Below are 23,934 nucleotides of genomic sequence, written 5' to 3' on the forward strand. Positions count from 1 at the left end.
ATGCTCTCTCCCCATCAAAGCCTGCCAGGAGGGGCCCCTCTTGCGTGCCCTCACCCATTTACGCCTGTGATTGCCTGTGGCGCGTTTTCGTGACAGTTCACTTTTCCATGTCCCTTTATGAGCAGCAAGCTGCATCTGCACCTACTAGAGCACAGATGTTACCGAACACTTAAATGAATGAACATTGCTGGGCAAAGGGGTAACGGGTGAAAACAAGGAGCCCAGTAGAATATAATGATACTTTTGTGTGACTATGTAGTGACTGGATCCCAGAGTTTCAGCTTCTGTTAAGTCCTAGCCATCTTTCAAGATCGCCTGAGGTCCTATCCTCTGTGAAGAGCCCCCCCCACCCCCCCACCCCCGCTCTGCCCTGCCACTTGCACTTCTGTCACCATGCTGTATCTGTCACACTTTGGAATTCCCCTTCATAATCCAAAGGTTTTTGTGTTCTTCTCTCCAGTCCCACAGGAGGAATCTGGCTGATGGTACAGCACAGCGTTAACTAAAGAAGTCACTGCTCATCCGCTCTGCCTCAGTTTCCCCAAGTGTGACGGGCACGGTAGAATCAGGGAGGAGTTAGCAGCGGCCCAGGCACTGAGGTGTCTGGTGTTGAGGGGCTGCCAAGGGCGGGAGACGCGAGGCTGCGGGGCGGGAGCGGGCGGGCGGGCGAGCGGGCCGGGGCGGTGCCGGGCGGGAGCGCGGAGGGACGCGCGACCCCGCGATGGGCCCAGGGGCGCGGCTGGCGGCGCTGCTGGTGCTGCTGGAGCTCGGGGTCGGAGACCCTGCGGCGGCCGCGGGGCGGGAGGACACGTTCTCCGCTCTGACCAGCGTGGCGCGCGCCCTGGCGCCCGAGCGCCGGCTGCTGGGGACACTGAGGCGCTACCTGCGCGGCGAGGAGGCGCGGCTGCGCGACCTGACCAGGTGAGGGCGTCACCGGGGAGACCCAGCAGTGCTGGGTGAGTAGTAGCTGAGACCCAGTGTGACTTCCAGACCCAGCTGTCATGGTGTGGGGACCCTGAGATACTTTGAGGGAAAAGAGGAGTTCTGCGTCACAGTCTATGAGAGTTCTCTCTGTCCCATGTGCGCTCTCTCACTCTCTCTCTCTCTCTCTCTCTCTCTCTCTCTCTCTCTCCCTCCCCCCCCCCTGTATATGTGTCTCTCTGTTTCTGTCTCCCGGACTCTGTGTATGTGTCTCTCTGTCTTTGTGTATGTGTCTCTCTGTGTATATGTCTGTCTTTGTCTCTGTCTGTCTCTGTCTCTGTCTCTGTCTCTGTCTCTGTCTCTGTCTCTGTCTCTGTCTCTCTCTCTCTCTCTCTCTCTCTCTCTCACACACACACACACACACACACACACACACAGAGCCCAGGGTGCCACACACCTCCCCATCCATCCACCTCCACATGTCCAAGTTGGTACCCTGTGAAAAGCATGGTGATTCCAGGATTTACTTGGATCTCACAAAATGCTATGGCAAGTAGCGAGTGACCTCGGACTTCTTGTCAAGTTACTGCCAACACAGTAGAATGGTGTAGTGACCATTATAGCTCTCATTTCTCTTCCACACATAAAAGCTCTCTGAATGTAAGTAGTGGCTGAGAGGTTGTATGTATGAGAAAATATCTGACTCTAAGAAAACGATGGGAAAGCTATTTCATGCTGGGTAATGCTGGGTAATAATGCAAATGCACAGCCTGTATTATTTTCTATGCAGTCAGAAAAACAGCGTTAGAGACTGGAAGGTGAACTGTTCTAAAGTGTGGGACTTCGGGCGCTAATCGGTGTCCAAGATGAGGAAGGAATCTTTGCACAGGGTACCGGCATGCTCTGTGCCTTCTTCACTTCAGACGCCAAGACGCCCGCGGACGGTAAAACGAAGCCGTTTCCACATACATCCAATTGTCCTTACAGACTTGGCTAGAGAGAGCAGAAGCAGGTCATTTGATTTCTAGCTTTAACTTTAAACTTCAAATGCATCCCCATGCCAGCCCCCCTCCCTGCTCCACTCACACAAATGTTTATAAGAAATGGTCATTAAGGACAGCCAGTTTCGTAAGAGTTGGCTAATCCTGCAGTCTGCTCTTCAAATAGCCATCGGTGGCAACTGATGACTTGTATTCGGGCAAGCATTTGTCTGAGTTGCTGTATCAAATCGGCTTGTTAAAAACTGCAGGTCATACTCTTACGCTAAGAAAAACAATCTGTAAGTAAGAGGCAAGTTTAGGAAAAGCTAAGAAAAGAGACCTGTCTATACTAAAAAGGAGGAAGAAGAAGCAGACGAGGAGGAAGAAGAGGAAGAGAAGGAGGAGGGGGAGGAGGAGGAAGAGGAGGAGGAAGAGGAGGAGGAGGAAAATAATGCAGGAAGAAAGTGTGTGGGACACTGGGTACAGAGTCTAGATTCAGGAGCTCCACAGACCTCTGTTTGGCTTTTGACTCTAACAGTGTTACGTCTTTTAAGATTTAGTTTCCTAATTTATACAGCGAGGCTTTAATGGTTATTCTCATTGGGTGCTTGGAACGGTTGCATCCCAGGTAAAGTTATTTATCATTGAGCTTAGCACGGAGTAAGTTGCTGAGAAAATGCTAACTCCTTTTGACTGTTCAAGGCTGGCTGGTGAAGTCCAGTCCCAGCAGTGGGGAGGCTGAGGCAGAAGGACTACTGTGGGTCAAGCAGCACCAGCGTGAACCAACCACCAACACCGCTGCTCATGGACTAAGCAGTAACCCCGCCAGCTGTATGCACTTGCTGGGATTCTAAAAGACCTAAAAAGGAATTTAAAAATATCCTAGATTCTTTTCTTAGATGATTATGAACATTTAATCTCATCACGTTCGTGTTGATGTTTAGAGGCTGCGATTCTGTCCCCCAGTCATGCTCTAAAGCCCCAGTGGAGTGTTCGCTTTTAAAAATGAGAATTTGGGCAGTTTGGGCTCATTTTTCCATAGTCCCAATCTGGTGATTTTTATGTAAATTGAAATGTTATTTGTAAGGCCCTCGTTTTATATTCTCTGGGTTTCTAAATCAGGAGATGAGGTGGGTGTGGTTGCTGAAGCTGCTCCTACCAGCTAATGGATAGAAAGTGCTCGTTAGCGCCCCCATCACTGCGTACCCCATCACAGAGCACACAGTCGGTGGGGGGGGGCACAGTCGGCAGGGGGGCGCAGTCCATCTCTAGTTTTTGTTGGTGCCGTTAAGAAATACAAAGAGTGAAAGACTGGAATGAAATCTGGGCTCAAAGTGAAGTATCCAGGATGCCTCCAAAGAGTGGTGGCAAAGCCATCTCTCAATTTCAAAGGAGAAACACATTGAATTGACATGGCCCTTGTACTGTGGTTGAATAAGCTACCCGGGAAGCTTATTGCAGGGATTGGGTTGCAAATTTTATGTGCAGATTCTTGAAGGAAAGGATCTGATTTTCCACTCTCAGCAGCATTTGTTAAAGCAAAAAGCCGTTTAGGGAAGCCTGAGGTTTGCCTTCAGCGTCTCTGGAAAGGAGCTGTTTGCTCAGAGGCTGGGCATACAGCCAAGTTTGCATTCCTAGCCAGCCTCGGATATCAATCTATAGATCCCGCCATCCCCCTTCTTCCCTGTGTGAAAGAAAAAGAAGTCATATTTGAACACTGCCTTGCTTGATGTGCTGCAGTAACGAGAAAGCCCTTGGTCTGATGCAAAGTGGGGTGCAAGGAAGGCAGGAGTGAAGACAGAACTTTTGGTTTGATGACTGACGTGGAGCGATGTTCACCTCTGTGCCTCACTGCTTTCCCTCTGCGCCTCTGATTGTCCAGATGCCTTTTAAACACTTGTCCTTGCCCTAGGAAGGGTCTGTTGATTCTGTTGTGGAAAGGTGATGGGAAGAACAAGAATGGAAAACAAAAGGACCCAAAGAGGTCTAGCGTAGACCAAACCAGTCTTTTCACCTCACGGAGCAGAGCTGGTTGGTGGCTGGGTCAGAATTAGCCTCAGGGCTCGGGCTCCTCCCAGCTCCTCCCTGTCCAGTGTGCCTTGTAAAAATCACGGCGCTCAGCCTCAATTGTTCCTGGACACTTCACTTTTTACGCCAGACTTGGCTTGGGCCCATACTTGGACATTTTTTTCTGTCTAGCAGTTCACTAAGTGGATCCATATGGAGCCCAAGCAGGAAATAGCGAGCTAAGTAAACCGGTCTCCACACTCCAGAGGCAGGTTTGGGTTTGAAACCCCAGAGGAATGGCCCACAAGCAGCCCAGTCTTTGGGATTGGAGACCCCAGAGGGACTTGCCAGGCTTCTGTGTCCTGCTTGGGTCACCCAGGCCCAGATTTTTGTTCCTCTGTTTTTGTTGAACATTGATTGCCTGGAAGCTTCGGTGGGAGTCTTTGTCTATTGCCAGCTTTCTTTCTCGCCTGCGAGCCTCGCTCTTTGGAAATCCTCAGATTACACTGCCTGTCTCCCTCCCACATTCTTCTTCTCTCTCTCTGTCGACAAGGTCCCTCACTTTCCTCAAAGCACTCGTGAGCTCTTGTACTCACTCATGCAGTCTACTTCTATTGGGCTGTTTTTATATTGATTTTGAAATTAATTTTTGGATAAGGAAATAAAGCTATTTATTAGAGCAGTGGTTCTCAGCCTTCCTAATGCTGCGACCCTTTAATACAGCTCCTCATGTTAAAGAACTTGGGAGGCTAAGTCATGAGGATCACAAGTTCAAGGCCTTCCTGGAACTACCAAGTGAGTTTGTGGTCATCCAGGGCAAATTAGAGATGCCCTATCTCAAAATTAAAAGAAACCTAATGATATAATGCAGAGATAAAGTACTTGCCTCATGCACAGAGTCCTAGGTTAAATCCCCAGGAGCATACACATCCACACAAGAGTATTGAATTTAGATAATATGATCTGAACGAGAATAGTCCTCATAGGTTCATAGATGTGAAGACTTTATCCCTAGTTGGTGTAACTATTTGGGAAGGATTAGGAGGTGTGGTCTTGTTTGAGGAGGTGTGTCACTGGGGACAGGCTCTGAGGTTTCAAAACTCACTATTCCCAGTGTGCTCTTTCTGCCTCATGCTTGTGGATCAAGATGTGCGCTCAGCTGTCCTTCTGCCACGCCATTGCTCTGCCATCATGAACTCTAACCCAACTGAATACTCTCTTTAATAAGTTGCCTTGAAGGTACTAAGTGATAAGAACAAGTTCTTTCGGACCATGGGATATCTTTTGGTGGGGGAAAGGTTTGAGGGGTTTAAGACAGAGGTTCTTTGTGTAACCCTGACTGTCCTGGAACTTACTCTGTAGACCAGGCTGGCCTTGAGCCCAGGGATGGACCTGGCTCTGCTTCCAGAGTGCTGGGATTAAAGGCTGTGCCACCACTGCCCAGCTTGGTCCATGAACTCAATGAGCAGTGGGTCTCATCTTTGCTTTGTATCCCAGGACCCAGCATGGAGTCAGGCATCTCAGAAATGATGCTTACATGTTAACTCATTGACTACGTAGTTACATGTCAAACGTTTGCAGTTTGTACACATTGGTTCCCATTAGCTCGAAACCTACCCTTCTTACCTTCCCTTCTTCATTTATTTTCACGGAGCCATGGCGAAGTCAACTCAGAACCAAGGCTTCTGAATGGAGTGGCTTTGGTTACAATGCTAGTTTGCTACTTTCTAACACTGCAGCCTCATTTTGTTTTCCTCTACTGCAAATAGGACAAAATAAAATCTTCACTGAATGGGCTGGAGAAGTGGCTCTGTAATTCATAGCATTTGCAGCTTTCCAGAGGACCTAGGTTTGGTTCCCAGCACCCACATGGCTCACAACCATCCACATCTCCAGTTCTAGAGGATCCAGAGACCTCTCTTCTGCACCAGCGCTGCACACATGCGGTACATAGATACACAGGAAGGCGAAACACCCATGTACATAAAATAGAAATGAAATAGAATAGAACGCCCAGTACGTGGTAAGGATCCAGTAGGTAGTGGTCATGGAAACATTTAAAGAGCTCCTCAAGAAGCAGGTTGCCTACACCTTTTCCAACCACCATGGTTCCGTACGCTCCGTGCTCTCTTAGCATACCTCACACTGACTGTTGTTTGTTCCCAAATGCTTCTGAGTTCCTTCCAGACACTAAGTACTGGGTCTAGAGTGACAACAGAGGGACAGAGCTTTGTGTCTGTAAAGCCTTTGGGCTGGAGCACACCTTACCTTTGTGTCTCTAACATTTAGTGTAGTGACAGACGCACTGACTAAGCGGTCTACACTGACCCTTGCAGTGAATAAATGAACGGACCGGCTTATGGGTTATTTACAGTTTCCAGGTCGTTTATTCCTGCCTGGATTTTTTAGATGAACTGTTTACGGGAGTTTCAAGAGGTTCAACACTCCAGTTTCCATACCACCACCCCATTCCTAAAGAGGTTAGGGCTACAGGCAGGTACTACTGTAGCCTGCTCTTCATTTTAGCTGCTCTCATCATGGTAGCCCTCCTGGGATATAACAGTTGTGTCTGGGTGAGACGTTTCTTCCTCACTTCTTTCAGATTCTATGACAAGGTACTTTCTTTGCACGAGGACTTGAAGATCCCTGTAGTGAATCCCCTACTTGCCTTCACTCTCATCAAACGTCTGCAGTCTGACTGGAGGAATGTGGTACACAGTCTGGAAGCCACTGAGAACATCCGAGGTAATGAGGAGGGCTGTGGAACACAGGGGAAGCTTCTAGCTCCTGATTCAGTGGTAAAGAGAGAGAAACTGTTGAGTTACAATGAGGATTAGCAGAGCAGACAGAAACTCCTAATCCCTTTCAAGTCAATAGCAAGTCCCTTGCCAATAGGTTTATAATTTTATTTTATTTTTATTTTTTAAAACTTTTATTATTTTATGTATATGAGTACGTTGTTGCTCTCTTCAGACACACCAGAAGAGGGCATTAGATCTCATTATGGATGGCTGTGAGCTACCATCTGGTTGCTGGGAATTGAACTTGGGACCTCAGGAAGAGCAGTCGGTGCTCTTAACCGCTGAGCCATCTCTCCACCTTCCCATCTATGACCTCACTTGATCTTTGCCACAATCAAGTGAAGAAATGTACATCTGCCCAGTTAAATATATGTGTTATGGAAAGAACGTTTGGCCTTGTAGTCATTTCTGTTTCAAGTTTTTAAACCTGAAAGTTAGAATAATGTAATGTGACCTGTAAAGAAAATCACTTTCCTAATTCATTCTACCTCGCACTATAAAAAGTTGGTTGGTTTGGATCAGTTACGAAAAAAGAGTTGGGGCTGGAGAGATGGCTCAGCGGTTAAGAGCACTGACTGCTCTTCCAGAGGTCCTGAGTTCAGTTCCCAGCAACCACATGGTGGCTCACAACCATCTGTAATGGGATCTGATGCCCTCTTCTGGTGTGTCTGAAGACAGCCACAGCGTACTTATATAATAAATAAATAAACTTTAAAAAGAAAAAGAAAAAGAGAGAGTTGTCTCTTGCTAAAGGGAAGGATTATAGACGTACAGGGCAGAGGAACACAACCAAGCTGTGCACCTTGTTTCTTTTCGCCTCCTCCATGCCGTTGTTCTGGATGTCCCTCACTCAGAGAGTCATTCACAATCTACTCTGGGTGGGTGGGAATGGGAGTATCTTCATAGAAGCAGGGGGAGGGAATATGGAGGGGGGGAAATAACATTTGTAATGTAAATACATAAAATATCCAAAGGAAAGAATCTACTCTGGAGGGCTGGAGATGCCAGTGGTGAAGAGCACTGGCTGTGGTTAGGGATTTAGCTCAGTGGTAGAGCGCTTGCCTAGCAAGTGCAAGGCCCTGGGTTCGGTCCCCAGCTCTGAAAAAAAAAAAAAAAAGAGCACTGACTGCTCTTCCAAGAGGACCCAATTCAGTACCAATGCCTGCATCCCAACTGCTCACGCCTGCCTGTAACTCCAGCTCCAGGCGATCTCAGGTGCTGCTCTTTGTGGCCTCTGAGGTCACCTGCACACACACGCACTCACACACCCACACACATACACACACTCACACACCCACACACACACATGCACACACACGTACATACACTCACACTCACACACGCACATGTACGTACACACGTGTACACACATAAACGCATGCCATTTTAACAAAAAGAACCCAGTGTCCCAGGAGCTGAGCTTGTTGCTGAGGGCAGTTTGACCAGGTAGTCAGATCCCACATGGAATAAATGCCCATTGCCTGAGTTTCAAGGTGGGGTCACAGCCTTTCTACCTGTGCAGCTCTGAAGGATGGTTATGAGAAGGTGGAGCAAGACCTTCCTGCCTTTGAGGACCTCGAGGGAGCAGCAAGGGCCCTGATGCGACTGCAGGACGTGTACATGCTCAACGTGAAGGGCTTGGCCCAGGGCGTCTTCCAGAGAGTCACGGGCTCCTCCATCACTGACCTGTACAGTCCCAGGCAGCTCTTCTCTCTCACAGCGGATGACTGCTTCCAAGTTGGCAAGGTGACATGCAAAGAAGGCCGCCTGCTCGATTCTACTTTCTTATGGATGAACTGTATCTCATACATGTGTCTCTATGTATTCCCTATGCTTGAGGTAGTGACAGGGTAGATCACTAAGACTGCATCGTGCAGAGTAGGAGAAGCAAAGTTGAACCCCATCTTTTAGCCTCCCATGCTCTTACCATGGGGACGTGAGGTTATCATATACTTAGGGCGTGTGAGAAGGAAGAGCTTTTCTTTTCTTTCCAACAGGGCATTGTGTATCCCAGGCTGGTGTCAAACTTGCCAGCGTCTTCCTGCCTCTATCTCTCCAGTGCTGGGATTGCACCATGCCCGGCTTCTGCAGTGCTGGAAATCAAACCCAGGGTCTCATGCATACTAGCCAAGCACTCGACCAACTGAGGTACAGCCTTCACGCACAAAACGGTTCAGTTATCCACGCCAGGCTGATAGCCATGAACCAGGCAAAGATCATAAAAAACAAAACAAAACAAAACAAAACCCTCTAACTGCAGAGCCTGCTAGTGTATGAACCGTGGTGGAAGCAGAGGGAAGGGTGGAGAGGAGGATCCAGATGGTGCTGTGAAGTTGAGATCACAGAAAGGCCTACTGAGATGCTCTGGAATCCTTTGCTGTGTCCCCTACGTACTCAGAAATGCTCAACTAAGTTAGTGTCAAACAACCAAGGCTGTGCACCTGATGTTGCTCGAGGAAATAGACCCCAGGAATCTCCCGTGGGTGTATTTACCTGATATTTGCTCACACTGAGTTGTTTTATAATATACTCTTTGCCAGCCTTTACCTTCAAAGACATGGGGTAAAAAAAAAAATTATTTTCCTTTAGAAGATGCTTACCGCATGAAAGTGTTACTTTTTTTCTCCTGCCTCCCCCTACCCAATGTTCATTCACCGATCTAACAATGTGCATCGTGGGTCCTAGCTCCAGGCTTGGGGAATCAGGGTCCCAGACCTACACAGAGTAAGGCTCTCTGCTTGCCCGTTCTCTCTCTCTCTCTCTCTCTCTCTCTCTCTCTCTCTCTCTCTCTCTCTCTCTCTCTCTGCAGTCTTGGGCAGAATGGGAGTCCTGTCATGCGCACGGCTAGTTCAAGTAGCTGGTGCACAGTGCCAGTAAATGCTCGTTACTGGAGCCTCTTGGCCATGCATTGAGAACCGTTAGCCATAGACTGAAAATCTAGTAAGCTAACTTCCTGAAAGTCTTGCTGCAAACCTGTGTTTGTTTGGAAAACAATGCACTTCAAATTTATCTGTATTTATTTGAAAGATAATGCATTCTAAAATGTAGGCCGTACCTAGGACAATATCAAATGTAGTTTTATCTCTCTATCTATCTATCTATCTCTCTATCTATCTATCTATCTATCTATCTATCTATCTCTCGTGTGTGTGCAGTTATATCTATGAATGAAGTGACATTCATTTTCAAACTTGGCTATATTTAATTACACAGTTTTCCTTCTTCCTCCTTCCACCTTACTGTCACCCAGGTCACCAGTGTTCTCTCCGAGCAGGACATTGTCTTCTGCGTTGGCTTCCTCACTCTGCAGTTTATACTACGATACATTTCTATTGTCATATGTATTGACAGCTCATTTTTTCACCCCGCCATTAATAGCTCATTTTTAAAGACTTATTTAGTGTGTGTGTGTGTGTGTGTGTGTGTGTGAGTGTCTGCTCACGTGTACGTCTGTGCACCCTGTGCATGTCCAGTGCCTTCAGAGGTAGAAGATGGTGTCAGATCCCCTGGAACTGAAGTTATGGGCACTTGAGAGTCTCCCTATGAGTAATCAGAATTCAACCGAGGTTCTCTGCAAGAGCAGTCAGTGCTCTTAGCCATCTCTCCAGCCCAGTAATTGATTTTTATAGATCTATTGTGTGCATATGCCATAAATGGCTTAGTCTCTTGTTGATATGTGCTCAGGCTACCTGCCGTGTGAGCTACTGTGAGGAATGGATGCTACTGGCGTTCTTTTTTGTCTTTTTTTCCCCCCCGGAGCTGGGGACCGAACGCAGGGCCTTGCTCTTGCTAGGCAAGTGCTCTACCACTGAGCTAAATCCCCAACCCGGCTACTGGCGTTCTTACTGCATCCTGTGGCTGCTTGTGCTTTCTGCCTCACTCTGTAGCCCAGGCTGGCCTCAGTTGCCCACACCCTACACAACTCAAGCATCTGCTAATGTGCTCACTGCTTAAGTTTTCAGCTAAATTTATGTTTCTACCACCTGGCATTTTACATTTTTTCTTTGGAAACATGTGAGGACTTGAAATTCCCCATGAAAATATCAGATGAATGGTTAGGACTGGGATATAGCTCCCTAGCATGCATGAAACTCTTGGTTCAATCTCCAGCATCACTTACATACATATACAACACATACATATATACCACATACATACATACACACCACATGTACACATATACATGCTGCACACATACCACACATATATACACACTACACACATACACACACCACACACATACACTGTCCCTACCATACATATACACCACACACATACCACATACATACACACCACACATACACATGTATATACTACATACACACTCCATACATCTACTTCCCCTAACATACATACATACCACATGTATATATATATATATATATATATATATATATATATATACTACACACACCCACTTAACACACACATACACACACCACACATAACACATATGTCTACCACACATACCACAATACACATTTACATACTACACACATATACCACATACATACACACATACCATACACATACACTGCACCCACGTACATACATAATACACACCACATATATACTACACACATATACCACATACACATTACACACATACACCACATACACACATATATACACACACCATATATACACATATACATACTACACACATGTACATATACACACAACACACACAGTTAATTTAACTAGAAAAGTTTAGGTATCACCGACTTATTATTACCATTCACTTCAACCTTTTTTAAACAAATTAGACATGGGTAGAATGAGCAAAACCATAGCAGAGGCTGCCGGCAGCCTGAGCTGGGAGCTGCTCTGTTATTCTGGCTGCAGAGTGGCAGCATCTCTGGGTCCTGCCCTGACTGGCCGTTACACCTCAGTGAAGTCATTCGGTAACAGTTTTCCAACTCGATGACTTTATAATTCCATGTTGCTTCAACGTTGACTTCCAGGAACCTCTCCCCCAAAGGTCTGGAATTCTACTTAACTGTAAGCTGGTGGGAGACGAGAGCTCTGTCCGGTACGTGCCGCCATGCTTCCTGGCACTCCAACATTTAATCAGAACTGACCTGCTCAGTGACCATAGCATTCCCACTGCCTGCCACCATTACAGTTTGACTGTTGTGCTGGGGGGCTGGTTTGCTCACGGGCCTTCATTGACTCAGTACTTCAAGAAGCATCACATGCCCAAAAATCAGAAAGTACTGGATAAGCTAAATGTACCTCATCCTCACAGAGCTACCACAATGTCCTTCTAAGAGCACAGTCCCGCCTGAGAAGGCCGGGTGGACACCCTCCATGCTCACTTTTCTGTTTCCTTCATGCTAGACCCCAGGAATACTGTGAGCAGAATGATAACTTTGCCATTCTCACCTTAAAAGTCCCTTCCTCGCGGGGCTGGGGATTTAGCTCAGTGGTAGAGCGCTTACCTAGGAAGCGCAAGGCCCTGGGTTCGGTCCCCAGGCAAGGCCCTGGGTTCGGTCCCCAGGCAAGGCCCTGGGTTCGGTCCCCAGGCAAGGCCCTGGGTTCGGTCCCCAGGCAAGGCCCTGGGTTCGGTCCCCAGGCAAGGCCCTGGGTTCGGTCCCCAGGCAAGGCCCTGGGTTCGGTCCCCAGTTCCGAAAAAAAAGAACCCCCCCAAAAAAAAGTCCCTTCCTCGCAACCCCTGCTCACTGAAATCCTTTTCCTTCTTTGAGAAAAGTCCGTGCTGCTCTGTAAACCTGCTCTGGTTTGTTCACGGGCCTTCATGAGTCTCTTCCCTTCTCCATGCCCCATGCAGTATGCATTTTCCTTAAAGCCCTGGCACCATTCTGCCCTGTCCCGCACATACTTGAGTTCATCTCTCTCATCTCCTAGAACATAAACTCCTCCAGTGCAGAAGCCTGTCTCCTTTCGATAAGCACAAAGCCTCACACTACTGTTAGATAATGTATACTAAACTGAATAAAACTGAATTTGAGAGTAGCTAGCTTCCTGGGACTCAAACCCCTCCTACTCTGCATATTCAGGTAATTTCCTTTCCTCTGTCTGTGAACTGAAGCCGTAGCTGGTGTCCCCTGCAGGTGGCCTATGACACGGGGGATTACTACCATGCCATTCCGTGGCTGGAGGAAGCTGTCAGTCTCTTCCGAAGATCTTACGGAGAGTGGAAGACAGAGGATGAGGCCAGTCTGGAAGACGCCCTGGATTATTTGGCCTTTGCCTGTTACCAGGTAGGAGAGTGATGAAGTTCGTTGTTAGCACAGTCAGTACAATGTTCTACATCACTTTCTCCCTGGGGTGTGTGTGGGGACCAAGTGTTGTTATTACCACCACAGGTCGAATGTAAGTAAATCAAGCTTCCAAGAAACTCTTAACCTTCCAGGATACTCACAGAGGTGGGCTTCAAACCCACATCTGAATCTAAGACCAACGCATGGACTGCTTCACAGTCTTCGCCTGTCTCGTAGCAGTCTCTCTCTCACCTGCTAGTGCAGCCGCCACACGGGTGTTTGATGGGACCACTGTCAATGCAGAGCGCTCACTGTGGTCTCAGGAGCTCAGGATGCTTCACTGATAACATGGTATTGCTATGGAGGGAGAAGTTTGGTTATCCTCTCCCACCTGACTCTGGATCCCGCTGAAACGTGGTCATTGTTGGCTACAGAGGTGACATCTTTATTCCAGTGTACCAACCTGAGGGCCTCCTGCAGCTCTCTTTCCTAGGCACTGTTGGTCTCCTGCCTGCCTGTCACACACTGACATCTCTCGTCCAGAATATAGGAGTTTCCATCGTTCTATTTGACTAACTCCATTTCTCACCAATTGTATGGTCCTCAAGAATAGGCTGGGGGGAAAAAATCCCACTACCATCTGGCAGGTTCCACGGAGTTTCCAAAGTTAATGATCCAGGCTGTTCCCTGAGGTTATTTTTTGGAGGATTCTAGGAATTGAGCCTTGGGTGTGGTAGGCAAGTGCTCTACTACAGAATTACATGCCAGCCCCATGCATACATTGTCTCTGTTTTCCTGAGGAAAGGGGGAGCATGTGTGTGATCAAAAGCCTTGCTGAGAAGACAGATTTATCCTCAGAGCAGCTAACAGTCTCTTCCCTCCATGGTTCTTCTTGGTACATGGGTTTCTACATCTGTGTGCTCCTCCTACTCTCCTAGGCAGTTTGCTCTGTATTAAAATGGTTGACTGTGACGTAGCAAAGGGCGGAGGAGTGGTTGAGCTTTAGTAGAGGAAGGAAACAGAGAACCAGCATAAAGAGAGCGAGAAAAAGCAGACTGAAGCATTCCACTCCCAAGATGGGATTAGTTTTGCTTTATTTCCCTACAAATCGGGTGACAGGCTTCTCCTCCCTTGTCCTCTCCTCTCCATGTCATATTTGATTGGTCTGGTAAAATTCTGTCCTTCTGGCAGTCTCAGATCAAGTGTCAGCACCTTATGAGGTCAGTCTCGCCTCTCCTCACCCCCTAGCTTGCCCCTGGGACTCTCACAACACATTCCATCCATCCTTGAAATTTGCAAAAGTAACAAAACACAGAAGACTCATCTTACAAATGATTTACGCTCCCCGCTTCTACAGTGCATCTGGTAGACATGCCTTCACTTGGAACTTTTGACTACCATATAAAATATATTTTAATAAAAAATGTAGTAACAATTAAATAGGTCGTTAAGCCATAGACCATGGAGTCACACAGACAAAGTTGAAATTCTGTGAAGATTTGGGCCACTGACTTAATCTGCCTGAGCCTCACTTTCCTTACCTGTAGAGGTCAGAGAAGACTGAGAGATTGGTGCTTGTTTTAAAAGCTATGATGTGGGGTTGAGGATTTAGCTCAGTGGTAGAGCGCTTGCCTAGCAAGCGCAAGGCCCTGGGTTTGGTCCCCAGCTCAGGAAAAAAAATAGAAGAAGAAGAAGAAGAAGAAGGAGGAGGAGGAAGAGGAGGAGGAGGAGGAGGAGGAGGAGGAGGAGGAGGAGGAGGAGGAATGAGGAGGAGGAGGAACGAGGAGGAGGAGGAGGAGGAGGAGGAGGAGAAGGAGAAGGAGAAGGAGAAGGAGAAGAAGAAGAAGAAAGCTATGACGTTGGCATCTGGCAAGTATAGAATACTCTTAGATTGTTGAGCCACTCCTCTGTTAAGTATAGAACAGAACAATTCACGGTGATAAGGAATGAAAACTATCTGTAATTCCAACAGCAGCAGAACGTTCACCATCTGTAATGTTGTTTCTGGGTACAATAAAATGCCGCCATTACAGTGGTTTCTAGGAAGACCATGGTGTGATAAAAAGTATTCCTGGTACAAAATTACAAGGAAACAATAACAATAGGAAAAAAATGGGATCATAGATACATAAAGACTGCATATAGTCACAAGTACCTGGGTGGCTGGGCTTCAGTGGAGTGATTTTTTATCTCATTTTTCTAATATTTTGTAGTGTGATTATTATTGCTTTTATCACTAAAATGGAATGTTAGTATGCTAAAACTTCAAGGAATTCCATTTCTGTACCTTCCCGTTAGCTTGTTATTCTGCAGTGCCTGGAGGCAGACTGAAACCTGCTTGTGAGGGGTTCTCCTCCTCAGACATACATCCTTTTGCCCATGAGGAGGCAGGCCAAGATTGCATGGTTGCAGATGGCTAATTCCTACACACCAAGCAATGCTTATTTTAGTTTTTCTTTTGCTTCCTTCCCGCTAACTGTCTAGACACTAGGAAATACTAAGCCTGGAGAATAAGTACAGAAAAACCGTACTTTTGATAGAATTTCTTTATCTCCTCCTCCTCCTCCTCCTCCTCCTCCTCTTCCTCTTCCTGGTCTTCCCTCCCTTTTTCCTTTTGGTGGTACTGTGGCTTAAACCCAAGGCGCATACCAGGACAGCAGTTCACCACTGAGCTATGCACCAAGCCTAATCAAGCTTACCCCAATTTCTCTTTCTTCCCTTGCTGGTATGGGTGGTAGTAATATATTTGTTAACAAGGAGACGTATTTGTCACAGGGCTGTTAAAATAAAAAACAAAAACAAAAACCTACCAAACAACAAAAACAAAAACTAAGAACAAAAAGGAACCCTCTGCAATTCTCGCTCATTACTCTTTTCAGTGAACTTGAGTATTCACTGTGGTAAGAATATTTTACAGTTTCACTATTAAGTGATTTAATTAGAGAAAATATTGTTTCAGTTGACGTTTTCTTTCTTTTCTTTTTTAATAAGGTAGGAAATGTTTCGTGTGCCCTCAGCCTCTCTCGAGAGTTCCTTGTCTACAGTAAGTAACACTAAGACAGAAGGTGACCGACCCATCCTGCCTCTCTGCTCCTAAACTGTAATTCTTGTGAAGTAAAATTTGAGTGTGTGTGTGTGTGTGTGTGTGTGTGTGTGTGTGTACCAGTGAGCATGCCTGTGGTTGTGCATGCAGAGATGAGAGAAGGGTGTGGGGTGACTTCCTTTATAGAGATCTCATTTATTTTTATTTAATTTTTAAAATTTTTACCTCAGGAGTATTTTTATATGCATGAGTTCTTTCTCTGTCTATGTTTGTGCACCACTTGAGTGGCTGGTGCCTGGGGAAGCCAGAAGACGAATTCTCTGGAACTGGAGTTTCAGACAGTCGGGAGCGGCTGTCAAGGTTTGTACTAAAGGAGGAGTCAGATCTCTTAACCACAGTGCCATCTCTCCAGTCCCTCCTCCTCATTTTTAAAGACAAAGTCTTTCCCTCAACTTGAAGCTCATTGCTTTGTCTACGCTGTTTGGTAGCAAGTTCCTGAGCTCCAACCGTCTGCCCATCTTCAACCCCCAAAAGCTGGGATTTCAAGCGCAGGTAGCCGTGTCCAGCCATGTATGTGGGTGTGGGGATTTGCACTCAGGCTCCTTCGTGTTGACAGCAAGTTCTCTGTGAGCTACCTCCCCAGGTCAGATCCCTGAAAGAAGGAAATTCATGAGTTACTTGGGGAAATGGTTAAAAGCTGTTACTTGCCTCTTTCCAACTTGTTCTTTCGACGAGAACAAGTCGAGGCTAAGAGCCAGTTTCTGCAGGGGCAGTTTGAAGACCCAGGGTTTGGAAGGAAACCCAGGAATGAATCAAATCAATGTGCACTGTGTATGTGAGAAGGGAGTGAGTCAGAGAGCCATTCACGTCTTTGGCTGTTTACTGAGAGCTATCAGTTCTTCCTTAAAACCAGAGCTCACTTGGCTATGCAGGCCTCCTGCCCAGGTCCAGCTTCAGCCCCTGTAGGGGATGCCTGTGTCAACAGCAAAGGGAGAAGATGCTGCGTAGCTCAGCTTTGAAAGTTTTGCTTAAAATTTTGGTGGTAGATGGCTTCCTAGACTTTCCTTTAAGTATTTAGCTACTAAAGTAAGATGCAAAATCACTAATAGTCACTGAGTATTTGAGGACTTCTTGACATCTTGTTTTATGTGCATGAGTGTTTTGCGAGTATATGTCTGTTGTGTGTTGTGCACATGCCTGGTGCCCGTGGAGACCATGGAGAAGAGGATGTCAGATCATCTGGAACTTGAGTGATAGATGGTTGTGAACCACCATGTGGGTGCTGGTAACTGCAGCCACATGCAAGGGCAGCCAGAGCTTGTAACCATTGAACCATCTCTCCAGCCTCCGGAGTCCTTTTTAACTGCAGCTATTCATAACTTTTAGATGAATTCAGCTAGTGTGTTCTTCCCTTCATACCTATCGCTGAGTTCTGTTTCCATGGATTCAACCAACTTTGTATTTTTTTTTTAAAAAGAACAGGTATAGCCTTTCCTCTTGTCATTATTCCCTAAGCACTGTAGGGTCACTATTATTTCCTTACTTGTGCCTATAGCATTTATGTGTGTCCGCTGTTATAAAATAAACCAGAGGTGGTTGGAAGGATGTTGGTGGATGTGCATAAGCTGTCTGCAAACACTACACTATTTTATAAATGAATGAGCTTCTGTGGATTTTGGTACCTAAAGAGAACCTGGAACCAATCCACTGTGGACACAGAGAGGGCTCCAACAGTATTCCTTTTGATACCTTGACAAAGAATACTCGTCTGCAAATCCACGGGTAATTGGTAGGATAAGGAAAACTAAGGCACTGGGGTGATAGCTCTTATTAAAGCACGTGTCTTGCAAGGGTGAGGACCAGAGTTCAGATCAATAGAAACCCATATAAAATACGGGTTGTGTGTGGTAGTCCACCTGTAGATCTAGCCTTCAAAGGCAAAGGGTGAAACAAAAGACCTCCAGAAGATGGTCACTAGCAAAACTAGCCATGTTCAACAGCTCTGGCCTCACCTGAGAGGTCCTCTGAGAGATCCCGCACAGCGAGTGAGGTGGAGGAGCCATGGAGAGCGACTCGACAATGGCCTCAGCCTGCACATGTGTGTGCAGCCTTCCACGTGCCCTTACACATGTGCAAGAACATGCACACACACACACACACACACACACACACACACACAGAAGAAAACATAAAATCTAAAGTCAACATTCATTTCCTTCTTTGCGCTTGATCCATTAAAATCTCTATCTCTTAATGACCCAAGCTGTGGGCTAACATTGGCGGTAAATAGGGCACAGCCACTGAAGGCCTTGCTTCCGTTTCTGGCTTTGTGGTATATCCACTGGGGTTTGGATCTATCGTTTCCATTCTCCAAAACTTCATTCCTCCTTTTACTAGGAAGGAGTAACCACATATGCCCTCCCCTTCCCTCTTCAATAGGAGTGGCACCTTACAGGCACAGTGCGTGCCTCAGAGCCTCTGACTGTGGTAAAGTCTAGCTCCCTTTTGCCCCATCCTGTTCTGCTCTGTGACGGCCAGTAGGAATTTTTCTTTTTCTTTTTCTTTTTTCTTTTTTTTTTTTTTTTTGGTTCTTTTTTTTTTTTTTTTTTTTTTTTTTCGGAGCTGGGGACGGAACCCAGGGCCTTGCGCTTCCGAGGCAAGCGCTCTACCACTGAGCTAAATCCCCAACCCCAGGAATTTTTAAATAATTATTTTTAGCTTGTAATTATGTGTGCATGTTGGAATCCGTGTGTGGGAATGTGCGTGTGTGAGTGCAGGGACCAGAGGATTCCAGAAGGGGATATCAGATGCCTTGGAACTGGAGTTCTAGGTGGTTGTGCCCTGCCGGCTGTGGGCACTGGGCATTGAACCGTGGTCCTCTGAAAGAGTAGGAAGCACTCTTAACCACTGAGCCATCTCTCCAAACCCCTAGCAGGAATTCTGAAGGATCATGCCAGAGCACCTGTGGGCCCAGGATGAGGAAAGGTCCTAGCATTAGGAAGGCTGAGAAATGCTGTTCCCGAGGACCTAGTAGAGCGGAGAATGAATATGCTTCCAGTTCTACGGAGAACAGGGAGCTGGGGAGAGAGCCCTGTGGGTAAGGGCACTTGCTACACAAGCGTGAGCTCCTGAGTTTGGATCCTCGGCAGCCATGTTAATAGCTGGGCATGATGTTACCCCCGACCCCGGGCGCCTGTAACACCAGAGCTGAGCTTGGGAAGGGAAGATACATGTGGCTTTCTGAGGCCTGCAGGTCAGACAGCCTGGCTGAAAAACAAGGAACGTCAGGTTCAGTGAGAGACCATGTGTCAAAGGAATAAAATTGACAGCAATTGAGGAGGACACCCAACATCCCTTCTCTAGCCTTCAGACGCACCCACAAAGGCGCACCACCTGCCGTACGCACATATACCCACAGGAATAAGATATATAAGGAGAACAGGCTGGGCCTGTCCTCTAGGTGATGGCCGAGCTCCCTGCTTCTTCTCTCACTTGCCGTGCTCTCCTCCAGGTGGTTATTGGACTCCCTGCTCGGGGAGTTCAGCTCAGTATCTGGTGTAGGAGATGTTTTGAAGTGGACTGTAATGGAAGGCTGGATGAACGGCGAAGCTTCTCTTCTAACAAAAGTGACCCTCGTGGTCCCTGTCTAATAATGTTAGCAGCAGGCCCAGGACAGTCACTTTTTAAAGCCACATGCTCTTCCAGGAGGAAGGGCAGTGACAGGAGACGTAATTTAAAGTGTGAAGGTGTCAGCCCAGTGTGACAGTAAAGCTTCGGTAGTTTTGTTTTTGGAATGTTGTCGTCGTTGTCGTTGCTGTTGTTGTTTATGAGACCAGGTCTCACAATATAGCTCTGGCTGGTCTGGAACTCACAGAGATCCTCCTGCCTCTGCCTCCTGGAAGCTGGGGTCAAAGGTCTGTGCCAGCACAGCCAGCTGCAGGAAGTCTTGAGAGTTCTTCCTGAGGCCAGCATTTGTTCATCTGTGTTGTTTCCTGTTCGGGTTTCCCCCAGGCCCAGACAATAAGAGGATGGCCAGGAATGTGTTGAAATACGAAAGGCTCTTGGCTGAGAATGGTCACCTGATGGCGGCTGAGACAGCAATTCAGAGGCCCAACGTACCCCACCTCCAGACCAGGGACACCTATGAGGGGCTATGCCAGACCCTGGGCTCCCAGGTGGGATTCCTCGGGGAGAGAGAAAGGGGAGGATTGACTGGAGTCGGGATAACTTGAGTGAAAACCTGACGCCTTAATGGCGATACAACTTAACAACAGCACCCAAATGGCCCCATGGTCTGGTAGTCTTAAATTCCAGTTTTTAATGCCATGGTTCCCTAACCCTTCTTTTCTTACATCAACTCTAATCTTTCCCTACAGCCAACACACTACCAAATCCCCAGCCTCTACTGCTCCTACGAGACCAATTCCAGCCCCTACCTACTGCTCCAGCCCGCACGCAAGGAGGTCATCCACCTGCGGCCCCTCGTGGCTCTCTACCATGATTTCGTCAGTGATGAGGAAGCCCAGAAAATCCGAGAGCTCGCAGAACCGTGGGTGAGCATCCCCAAATACCCTCTGTGTCCCCTCATGCCTGGAGAACAGACAGCTGGCATAGCAAGACCCTTTCTTAGTCCAGGGGTTCAAAATGCCAACCACTCTGTAAGACCAATGAGCGGTGGGGAAAAGAAAGCATGGCTGTACTCGCTCCGGTGGGGAAGGATTGAGATGAGGCGCTGGGGGACTAAGGAGATGTTCACATTGCGCTGCCAATATCTTCTCAGGGATATGGAAATCATGGCTTAGACAGTTGCTAAAATCCAGCCAATAGTGTGTGTGAGATGCAGGTGTACCATTGTACATTATCAAAGTGATATCAAGAAATACAAAGGAGACTTCTCAAAACGTCAACTCGTCCTTATAGTCAGTAGAGGGAAAGGACTTGACAGCAGCAAGGGCTGACACACTGGTGTGTATTTGCTGGTTCAACTTCATGACTCTGTTAAAAAGGAAACTGAGGCCCGGATTTAAGATAAACGTGCACTAGAGTCAGGACTGGAGTTTAGCAGGTGCTGGTTGTCACTCTGTTGTTTTTCTTATTTGGAAGCTTAGAGGGGTTGGGGATTTAGCTCAGTGGTAGAGTGCTTGCCTAGCAAGCGCAAGGCCCTGGGTTCGGTCCCCAGCTCCGAAAAAAAAAAAAAACTTAACAAGGAAGCTTAGGCTAAGTGAGGTTTGGTAATTAGTGGCCCCTGACCCTTGGAGACGGCCACAGCTTACCACATTACACACTGTGTTGGTTGGCAGAGGCTCTGGAACCCAGCCTGGCAGAGCAGCCTCTGTTGGGGCCTCATGGAAGAGGGAATAAGACAGAAATGGCAAAGGTGAACTGGCTTTCAAAGCTTCTATTTAGAAGTGAAAACATCACTTCCACCCACATGACTGGTGAAAGCAAAGGCAGAGGCAGGAGGATCTCTGTGAGTTCGAGGCCAGCCTGGTTTACATGGTGAGTTCCAGGACATCCAGGGCTACGTAGTGAGACACTGCCACACTGTCACACACACACACATACACACACACACACACACACACAGGGCTACATAGTGAGACACTGTCACACTGCCACACACACACATACACACATACACACACACACAGGGCTACATAGTGAGACACTGTCACACTGCCACACACACACATACACACATACACACACACACAGGGCTACATAGTGAGACACTGTCACACTGACACACACACACACACACACACAGGGCTACATAGTGAGACACTGTCACACTGTCACACACACACATCCACACACACAGGGCTACATAGTGAGACACTGTCACACTGTCATACACACACATCCACACACACACACAGGGGCTACATAGTGAGATATCATCACTCTGTCTGTCTCACACACACACAGACACACACACACACACACACTCACACACTCACACACTCACACACACACAGAGACACACACACTCACACACACAGACACACACACAGACACACACACTCACACACTCACACACACACAGAGACACACACACTCACACACACAGACACACAGAGAGACACACACACAGAGACACACACTCACACACACAGAGACACATACACAGAGACACACACTCACACACACAGAGACACATACACAGAGACACACACTCACACACACAGAGACACACACTCACACACACATACACACACATACAAACACACACACACACACACACACACACACACACACACACGAGGCCCATCTAATTGTTCCCATGGAAGGAAGGAAGGAAGGAACAGCAAGTGACCGAACTGAACTGGTGCCAGTGGGAAGGGGTGTGTCTTTACCCCTGCTAGAAAATGTGGCAAATATCTAGAAAAGACACCCCATCTCACCTCTTCAGACCTGTTGTGCTTTCTTTAAAGGCACAATTATATGGTGCAGAATTATTTATTTCCAGCCAGACATCGTGTCCTTAAGTATGCTGTCCAACCAATGAGACAATTAGTCATCCATCAACAGAACATAACTACTTAGACCCTTTGCTTTCACAAAGGTGTGAGGAACGTTTCCTCCATGTAAGGCAGTGGTTTTCAACCTGTGAGTCTTGCCCCTTTTGGGGATCAAGGGGTCACGTATCAGATATTCTGCACATCAAATATTTACATTATGATTCATAACAGTAGCAAAATTACAATTATGAAGTAGTAATGAAAATAATTTATGGCCGGGGTCACCACGACATGATAAGCTGTGCTAACTAAAGGGTTGCAGTGTTAGGAAGCTTGGGAACCACTCGTATAAGGGAAAGGCAGTGCTGGGGGTCAAATGTGCTGTGTGAGGTGACCTAAGAGGAAGGCGGGTGGGAGGGGAGCTCTGTGGAGGAGGGAAGGAGCCGCTTCTTTCACTGAGAGCAAAGGCCAGGAAGACAAAGCCACACGTGAAAAGGGCCTGATAGGTGACATTATCAGAGACCAGAGAGAAGCTTGGTGGCTGTAGTGCACAAAGGACAGGACAGGAGATGACCACTGATAGAGATGGACAGTGAGACACCACTAACAAAGGCCACAGTGGAGAGTTTGGGCTTTATCCCATAGGCCATGGAGGAGCTGGGGGCAAGCTGCTAAACAGAGGGGGCCATGCCTGGGCCTGTGATTCTAAGGAAATCTGAGAACACTTTGAGAGAGAGTCTGGGTTGGAGTGAGAATAGCGACCATGCAAGGTCCTCGCGGCTGGTCTAGGCCTGTTCTGTTGCTTGTTTTGTCTTTGTCTTTAGTCAGATGGGGACGACAACGATGCATCAAGGGTGCTGTCAGCTTCTCAGGGAGCCAGAAGGGGCATCAGGCCAGCAGCAGCTTTTTCCTTAGAAAGGCTCTGTTGCCATGGCGATGACCACCCAGAGATGTTCGCTGAATCCTTTACTGCAAGGTCATCTATTTGGCATGCACAGACCTTGCCACTCTCCCTGTCCTGCCAACCTCTCACTGGGGTTGTTGATGGCTGTCTGGCCTGTGATTTTTCTAGGAATAAGCTGAGGACAGTGAGGGACGGTGCCCATGGCACCTGAGCCTCCGTGGCTCTCGGCCTCCTCCTCACTGTTCTCTCCTGAAGCTCCTCCCATCAACTTCCCTCCCCATCTCCCCCTGCCCACCCTTCTCAAGGACTTAGTGGGATCCACAGGCCCCCAGAGGGCCCCCAGCGCTGGCCTCCGGCAGTTCTGGCCTGCTTTCATTGGTTCTCTGACTGACTGCGCCTTTCAGGGCACTTTTGTGGGGCCATGTGCACTAAACCACCCTTTCTCTGAACACAAAGCTTTTGTTATATAGCACCTCATTTTTCTGCTATTTACATATTGGCTGGTATCACTAGACATTTGTGGGTTAATGTCCTGACTCCCCAACCCCTTGGGCAGCTCACTGCTGCCCGAATCTTATGATTTTGTCTCGTGTGTG

General features: G+C 47.4%; 1 protein-coding gene across 4 annotated transcripts in view; it reads left to right on the forward strand.

Moving 5' to 3' along the window:
- Positions 1–684: 684 nt before the first annotated feature.
- Positions 685–23,934, forward strand: part of P4ha3 (prolyl 4-hydroxylase subunit alpha 3) — a 35,071-nt gene continuing 11,821 nt past the window's right edge. Inside the window, exons 1-8 of one of the 4 annotated variants that reach the window (XM_063267165.1) lie at positions 1,070–1,581; positions 5,678–5,854; positions 6,511–6,653; positions 8,232–8,455; positions 12,781–12,930; positions 15,922–15,973; positions 19,985–20,148; positions 20,350–20,526. In XM_063267165.1, coding sequence (XP_063123235.1) covers positions 5,850–5,854; positions 6,511–6,653; positions 8,232–8,455; positions 12,781–12,930; positions 15,922–15,973; positions 19,985–20,148; positions 20,350–20,526 — 915 coding nt within the window. In that variant the 5' untranslated portion in view covers positions 1,070–1,581; positions 5,678–5,849. 4 annotated transcript variants of the gene reach the window in all.

Source organism: Rattus norvegicus, chromosome 1 (assembly GCF_036323735.1).
Source record: "Rattus norvegicus strain BN/NHsdMcwi chromosome 1, GRCr8, whole genome shotgun sequence".
Lineage (NCBI taxonomy): Eukaryota > Metazoa > Chordata > Mammalia > Rodentia > Muridae > Rattus > Rattus norvegicus.